Genomic DNA, 8,541 nt, shown 5'->3' on the forward strand with positions numbered 1-8,541 from the left:
TTTCTTCCAAGCTCAGGGAATTTCCGCTACATAGTTGAACGCTTACATAGGGCCCTTGAAACAAATAGACGAAATGAGTTTTCAACGAGTGAGAAGTTTTCAGTCGATTTATTTTTATTTTAAATATTTTAACATAATATATTTGTTGTGCTGAATTCATGCTGCCACCCCTAGTCTGCAATGGGATCATAAAACCAGAGAACCTGTTTCATGAAAATATTAAAGTATTTCACGAATTGATATGTTTATATAACTTCTTAGCTAGCTTAGCTGGGATTTGTAAAGATGTAAGCAATTTAATACTCTCTATGATTGCGATCAAACACATTTTTTATGCCTGTAAAGGTGCGATACGCGGAGGAGCAAACATATTCCTAACATCATCATTACGATTTTCAACGGGATTCGATTCCAAAGAAGTCCTAGATAACAAAGACGCCCAAATTAAGAACAGACGCGACCTTTTCTAATGGTAGCTTCACTTCGTGTTTCGTGTACAGTCGCTTTGTAAGTAAATCGGTGCGAGTTCCAAGCGCCTCTAGCATTCTTGTCGCTTGTATGTTGTCATCAGGTGTATAGATACTGATCTCTGATGCATCCGGCAGGGCCATTAACACCTGCCTCATCAGATCACTCTGTACCTGCTCCATGTCACCGTAGAGTGGACAGATGCTATAATTTATATTGCCGACCATGTTGTTGGCAATGGCAAAACCTGTGATCTTGCCTTCAGCATCTGTCGCTACAAACGTCAGCTTCTTATAGGCCTGTATGTATGGACGCAGATAATCTCCGCGGTCGTGCCCAGCGATGGTCCTGTCGTAGTCGAGTACAGCTTGCAGCATCTCATCGCTATATGGCATCACTATGATATTAGCATTATCTTCCAGCTTCAGGGATGCTGCGAGCTTGGCGTGATCTACGGTGTAGCGTCGTGTGGTCGTGATGAACGACTCGACGATGAAGCCTATGCGCGATAGAAGCCTATAATACCTTCAGATAGGAGTNGCCCTATCTCCAGTTCCTCCTCAGTCGTAGCGTACTATGAGCAAGCCACCGTAAAGCCCTCGTTACCGACTACAGTGCAGCTGCCTCAAAAAAACCTGCAATGAGAGACCATGTATACTTATTATTAACGTACACTCTTCTGCTTGTGGGTTTTATTTTTATTTGGTGTATTGGGATATAGATTGCAGTACTTAGGCGTACGCACTGATTCCTCGATAGGTTACATTGCCTAGAAAGCTCTGCCCCTTCATACTACCTAATTAGCATTAACTCATTAACCTCCGATGTATTTGTGAGTGAATTGTGTATGCTGTCGTAGAGCGATCGTAGCAGCGGCGTGTTGCGACTTGCTGTAACCTTTACCGTTGCTACATCCCCATTCCCATCTGCATCAGCATGTTTTAGCAATAGGTTAATTACAATCACAGGCACTTGGAACGTTTCAATAATAAAATGATGGTAATGAAACACGTAATGTATTTACTAGCAAAGTCTTAAATGTTTCTTTACTCTCATTCGCCTATTATTTACGATAATTTCCTGTAAATGCCGTTCAAATGCTCTCCTGCAACCATAGAAATATATAGAGACACTAGCCTAACTATAGTATATTGTTTGCAACACACAAGCACACCGCACGCACGCCGCTGTGCACAAACAACAAAATTACACGGCAAAACAATACTAAACAAAAACTCGATAATTTGTTTGTTTGTGCCCAGCGGCGTGCGTGCGGTGTATTTGTGTGTTGCAGAGGAGCATTTGAACGGCATTAACAGAATCAGGAGTGAATAATAATAGATTATTCACTCCTGACAGACTCCACAATATATTATTCACGCATTCTCCTTATTCACTCCTCAATTCTATTATTATTCACTCCGGTCAGAATATTATCATTAATAATATGTGATGGGGAGTAAAGAAACATATTAAGACCTTGGTAGTAAATACATTTCGTGATTAATTACCATTATTTTATAATTGACACGTTCCAAGTGCCTGTGATTACAATGTGAGCGAATGCGCATGCTTCTGCGACGGTATGTGCAGACGAATATATACACGTAGTGAACATGTACGCGACATGGTTCTCCGCTAGTTGTCACTGCGTGGCAAAGCTCCGCCGCTTCCCGTATTTCAGAATGATTCCTTGTGCATTTTGAGCTCGTAGTCACACGAAAATCTTCTTGCCCACCATTTCAGCACAGCGTACGTCAGATCTGACTCTGTAGCATCCCTGATGTGCACCCGATCCGCACGATTGATGCCTAATACCCAAGTAAGATTAGCTATGGACTCTCCGCGTTCACAAATGATTACAACAGGAAGCATATTGAACTATGTTACATAATGTGAACATTTTGTGAATAACCTACGTAATGTGTAATGTGTACATAAACTACTCACGACAGATAAAGAAGCGTCAGTCTATGTAGCGATAACTCTAGGTTCAGTCCAGTCACGTATATCGGTGTACTGTCAGACTAAGTGAGCAGCTAGATCATAGCGGAGGCGTAGCGGAAGTAAAACATTGTCTACTGCTTGCTGCTCTTGGGCTACTGGCGTGTCCTTCTCATTCCCCTCTCTACGCCCTTCCGACTGATCTATCTATATCATAAGATAATATGTTATATATTAATTTAGAGAGCTCCCCTCTCTCGCGCGTGCAACTCGCAAGGACTCTTTATCCACCCTCTCACTTTTCTTTCTATTGGACACTTGCCTTCGTCTCCTCTTTCGTGTCTCTCTCTACATTTCCCCCTTTTCACGCTATTGTATCATTTTTCATTTAATTCTTTGTTGTCTTCTCTCCAGTGTTTTTTCCCGCTCTCTCCTTCTCTCGTATTCCCTCCGTCCATCCCTCACTCTTATATCCCAATCGCGCTCTATCCGCCACCATAATGCCCCTCCCATGGCTCTCAACTATCCGTCACAACCCTTACGGGGGAATATTCCTGAAGCTAATGGCTCTTGTGCAAAGCAAATCGAGTGCAAAGTAAAATTCTTCATTAATATTTATATTTATTATAAGTAAAAAGATTTCCTTTGTTGAGCTGAATGTTACGTGCCACCGGTACTCGTGATTGTGGTGTGTGTGTGTGTGTGTGTGTGTGTGTGTGTAGTGTTGTTGTTGTGTGTGTGTGTGCATGATGTGTGTGTGCCTGTTGTGCATTGTGTGTGTGGCTGTGTGTGTTGTGTGTCGTGTGCTCTAAATGTGTGTGTGTGTGTGTGTGTGTGTGTGGAGTGGTGCATGTGTGTGTCGGTGTGTGTGATGTGTGGATGTGTGTGTGTGTGTGTGTGTGGGTGGTGCATGTGGTGTGTCGTGTGTGTGTGTGCCCGTGCGTAGCGTGCGTTTCTGGTGCCTTGCGGGTCGCCGTGTCGTGCATGCCGTCATGCGTTGCGTCGGTCTGTGCGTCGGCTGTGTGACCCCCCCGTTGTGTAATGTGTGTTGTGTTGGTGTGGTGTGATGTGTTGGTGTGTGTGTGTGTGTGTGTGTGTTGTGTGCATGTGTGTGTGTGTGTGTGTAAGTGTCGGTGTGGGCGTGCAGTGCTGTTTTCGTGGTCGGGGTGTGTTGCAGTGCGTTGCGTGCGGTGTGCGTGTGTGCGTGTGTGTATGTGTGCATTTGTGTGTGTGTGTGTGCTGTGTGTGCTGTGTGTGCTCTGTGTGTCGGGTGTTCGTGTGTGTGATGTGTGTCCAGTGTGATGATGTGGTGTGTTCCAATTCGTCTGTGTTGTGTCTGTGCGTATACGGTGTGGTGTGTGTGCTACCGAGAAATCTATGGTCCGCCGTCTCTGCTTTGCTCAGTATATTGCCATTACATTTACCTACCATACAGCTCACGCTCAATAGTAGGATGGGCTAGCTGACCTTTTTCAATGATTATACACTTTTCAGCATTTAGAGGTGATACACGGAGGAACAGAACCTTTCCTAACATCTTTATAACGATTTACAAAGTAAAAATCTATTTCCAATGAAAGTTCTAGATCGAAGAAGATATCCAGATTAAAGAACAGATATGACTTGTTCAATTGTAGTTTTCACCCTCGTTCTGCCGGAAATCGTCGGCGCGATGCTGCGAACAAAATGAAAGCATTGTAGCATCAGATTTAAACATCACACGTGCGTCGGGCCCCGCGCCGCGACTTAGTTTGAAGCGATGAGAACGGCCGGGAAAAAAATATTTCTTTGTCAGGTCAACGGGCCCGAGCACCTGAGCGCCATACTGCACGTACATTAATATCGGCGGCATAGCGGGGAATCCACGGGCGGTAAAGCTGCCGAGCAAGCGTGAATATTAATAGACCGGATTTTACAAGCCACAATTTGCTGTCAGCATGCCCGGCTCTCGGGTTTGAACGTATAAGAACGGACCCGAAAGAACAATTATCTTTGGCAGTCATTATGCGGACGACGCGGAGATAGCGCCATTCTTCAATGAACATTAGCATGTAGGCTGGGCATTCGTGGCGCGATGCTGCGTAGCAAAAAGTGAAGCATGTAGATCAGATTTTACCATGCAACAAGTGCTGTCAGCCTGCCCGCTTCCAGGTTTGAATATAAAGAACGACCGAAGAAAATTTTCTTGTCAGTCAACGGCGACGACGGCAAAGCGCCATTTCCATTAAACATTTAGCAATAGGCTGGGAATCGTGGCGCGATGCTGCGACAAAAGGAAGCATGTAGATCAAATTTTACCATGCACCACGTGCGTCGGCCCCGCCCGACCGAACTTAGTTTAAACGTATGTGAGAAACGACCGAAGAAACATTCTCTTCGGCATTCAACGGCTGACGCGACGCAACAAGCGCCAATCTGCAGCACTAATATCGGCTAGAGGGGAAACCCAAGGGCTGTTGAAGCTTGCGAGCAAAACGTGAATATTATAGACCGGATTTGACCCAGCACAAGTTGCTGTCAGCCTGCCCGGCTTCCGGTTTGAACGTATACGAGCGGCGAAAAAAGGTCTACACAAACAAAGGTTTACAGCCGCTACTGATTAAAAGTTATTAGCGGAAAGCTATGAGATAGTCCCCTAACCATTTTAAATGTTACTATTCATTCCACAAATATAAAACTCCTCTGTCCGTGAGATATTGCGCAACTGCGCTAACACACTAATGTTAGCCAGATTGTCTGTTACTGGCTAGTATACGCACCGGGACCTTACATGCCAAGGCGTTTCCACCTTTTCTTAAATTGAATTGTTCTACTGATGGATGGTCATCATTATAACATGTATGCTGGATAACTCCTCTATCATTTTTAGCATGCATAAACTTTTGCACAATGACGGATTTTCTTTGCGTGAGATCATTGCGCGATGCTGCGCGCACCGTGTTAGGCTGTGCAGTGCCTCTGAGGAAACCTTCATAATATAGCTTCGCTGCGGGGAGATTGGGGATGCGAGACTGACGAAAGGCGGCAAGCGAAGATAGCTGGGGGCCGATATAGGAAGAGAAGAAGGAGATAGAGCGAGGGGACAGGGCGGCAGGGGGGTAAGGAGCGCGAGGGCAATAAAGTACGGTGTTTTGTACCCTCAATATGCTAGGGCGCTTCACTAATTTAATAAAGAAGGGTTACTGATAAAAGTTTATATAGCAGAAATCTATGCTGAGAATATCCCCTAACTATTTTAAACTGTATATATCATCACACAATATAAGCTCTCTGGTGAGATATGCGCCATGCCGCCAACACAATTAACGTTAGCCAGGATTGTCTACTAGCTGGTATACGCACGGCGGGGGACCATTACATGCCAAGTCTTACTCCTATTTTATTAAATAATGATCAACCTGACTAGAATGTTAGTCTATAAATCTCATGCTTAGGATAACTCCTCTTCATTTTAAATGCATAATCTTTGCACACTGCACAATAGCGATTTCTTCTCGGGAGATATTGCTGCATGCGCTGCGCACCGATGTTTAGGGGAAGTAGCAATTGCCCGTCTGAAGAAAACCTCATAATAGTAGCTTTTTTCTGCGGAGACGCGAGGGGTATGCGGACACTGAAAGAAAAGACGGCAGGAAAAGATCTAAGCTGGGGAGATAGAAGAAGAGGGACAGGCTGAGCGATGGATCAGGACGGGGTGGTACGGGACGCGAGGGGATAAAGTAGGTGTTTTGTACCCTACCACGCTAGGGCGGTCTACCCTAATTATAAACAGCAGGATCTATGTAAAAGTCTCATGAGGGAGATCCTATGCGGAGTACCCTCTAACCATTTTAAAGCATATTCCATCACAAATTATAATCCTACTGCCTTGTGAGATATGCGCATGCGCTAACCATAACGTCAGCAAGTGGTGTTTGTTACTGGCTGCCGTAGTATCGCAGCGGGGACCTTACATGCAAGGTGATTCCTCCTAATTTCTTAAATGATGATAACTGATAGAATGGCTAATCACTATAATCTAATGCTAGGAATAACTCCACTTCTTCTACAATGCATAATCTTTTGCAAAAATACGATGCTGGATCTCGGTGGATATTGCGCATTGACACGCGCACCGTGTTAGGCATGACCAGTACCGTCTGAGAGCAAACTTTTAATATAGCTTGCAGAGGGGGAGAAGGAATGGGAGATGAGGAAAGGCGGCAGGGAAGCATAGATGATGGGCGGTATAGAAGACACAGAAGGAGGCTGAGCGAGGGACAGGGGGAGGCAAGGCGTAGGACGCGGAGGGCATAAAGTTAGGTGTTTGTACTTACTATGTAGAGCGCTCTCCTTAAATAGCATGTTACTCAAACGTGTACGTGAGCACGCCGGCCACCGTAACCTAGCACTTGACTCCGTCATGCACCGCGTAGAGTTTTACAAGAAGCGTGGATTCACCGTCGAGTCGTTCATGACTGAGCTACGATACTACTCAGTCGATCACGCCAAGCTTGCAGCATCCCTGAAGCTGGAAGATGATGCCAATATCATAGTGAAGCCATACAGCGAGGAGATGCTGCAAGCTGTACTCGACTACGACAAGTCCATCGCTGGGCAGGACCGCGGAGACTACCTGCGTCCCTGTTTACAGGCTTATAAGAAGCTGGTGTTTGTTGCAACAGATGCTGAAGGCAAGCTAACAGGTTATGTCGTTGCCATCAACATGACTGGGGAAGTGAGTTACGGCATCTTCCCACTCTACGGGGACACGGAACAGGTACAGAGTGATCTGATGAGGCAGGTGTTAATGGCCCTGCCGAATGGATCAAAGATCACTTTCTATACACCTGACAACAACGCGCCTGTGGCAAGGATGATAGAGGCACTAGTGATAGAGGCACTAGTGTGGCAAGGATGATAGTGGCAAGGATGATAGAGCTAAGACTGTGCTAAATTCAAAGCGACTGTACACGAAGCACGAAGTAAAGCTACCATTTAAAAAGGTCGGGTCTGTTCTTAATTATGTTGCCTTCGGAATCTAGCGCAAGAAGATCTTTTAATCTGGCTATCATATTAATGATTTTAGAGTTAGTGGTAATTCTGCAATCAACTACTCCGAAACGCAAAGAAATACAACTTGCCATCTTGGTCAAAAAGATGGTCACATATGCTCATTGGGCATCAACGTTAAACAGCATCAACATCAAGTCAGAATCTTTGGCGGGTGGTAGCCGCGATACCACAATCCCTAACAAATATCAAAATTATGTAAATATCTAGAATACGCGTACAGTTTGTTATAACATTCGTTGAACCGATGACGTAGTGCTGATGCAATCGCGATTGAGTTAAGCAACTTAACTGCACTTAAATAAAACGAGTTGCTCTCAGAATTTCAGACGGTGCCCTTCCACTTCTTTAGGAATTAACTACGTGCTATCACGCTGTATAGGTGATACAGAGATAATGGGTAAGCACTCGTTTAATCTAGTTTGCTTATTTACTTTAATGTTATAACTCCTTCAATTCTTGCATCGTTCCTAAATACAGCGAAGCCATTGGGTTGCAAAGTCACTCCGTCAGTCGGTTGGTAACGAACCAGGTCACCGGGCACCTCCTTGTTTAATTTGTAATTAATTATTTTTTAATTGGTATTTTTGTTCTCTTCTGCTGTGGCCTTCTTCTGGTAGACGTGTATGGTGTACCGTTTCTTGACCTTTGACCGCCTTTCCAAGGATTGATTTTCTGTTGCCCCGTAGTCAACAGCTTTACTCCTACGCACACAGGCACATACGCTCGGCCACGCACACATACACAGACACAACGGCAGTCAGGTTTATTTTATTGTATTAGGCAATAGATGGCGCCACATTCGTGCACGACTTTTCGGTAGAAACATTTTCATTGCTAGGTACGAGCATAGAGGGAGGGATACTGGCGACATTGCACTACACTAATTACAGTTGTACCCGTATCTGACAACTTGATAGATCGCAGGCGTCGTTCGCAAATACTAGTTGTGGTTTTTGTTTTTTTCGAGGCAGGTACTATACGCGCTACACATACACGTTTCGGTGCACCTCGGGTGTATTCGAATAATTTCGCAGGTAAAAGTTACAGATCGAGCACAGGCACTTGGAGCGTTTT

The 8,541-nt window shown here is 44.8% G+C and overlaps 2 protein-coding genes across 2 annotated transcripts; one reads left to right on the top strand and one right to left on the bottom strand.

Annotated features, from left to right (window-relative positions):
- Nucleotides 1–422: 422 nt before the first annotated feature.
- LOC106814370 lies at nucleotides 423–3,949 on the bottom strand. Its single transcript, XM_014818684.1, has 2 exons — nucleotides 3,841–3,949; nucleotides 423–967 (listed from the first exon to the last, which is right to left on the bottom strand). The coding sequence occupies exons 1-2, from the start codon at nucleotides 3,947–3,949 to the stop codon at nucleotides 423–425; spliced, it is 654 nt and encodes a 217-aa protein (XP_014674170.1).
- Nucleotides 3,950–6,760: 2,811 nt separating this feature from the next.
- Nucleotides 6,761–7,676, top strand: LOC106814427. The gene is made up of 2 exons (XM_014818747.1): nucleotides 6,761–7,283; nucleotides 7,330–7,676. Exons 1-2 carry the CDS (start codon nucleotides 6,815–6,817, stop codon nucleotides 7,434–7,436), a joined length of 576 nt encoding a protein of 191 aa, XP_014674233.1. The 5' UTR covers nucleotides 6,761–6,814; the 3' UTR covers nucleotides 7,437–7,676.
- Nucleotides 7,677–8,541: the final 865 nt, after the last annotated feature.

Source organism: Priapulus caudatus, unplaced genomic scaffold, assembly GCF_000485595.1.
Source record: "Priapulus caudatus unplaced genomic scaffold, Priapulus_caudatus-5.0.1 Scaffold26, whole genome shotgun sequence".
NCBI lineage: Eukaryota > Metazoa > Priapulida > Priapulimorpha > Priapulimorphida > Priapulidae > Priapulus > Priapulus caudatus.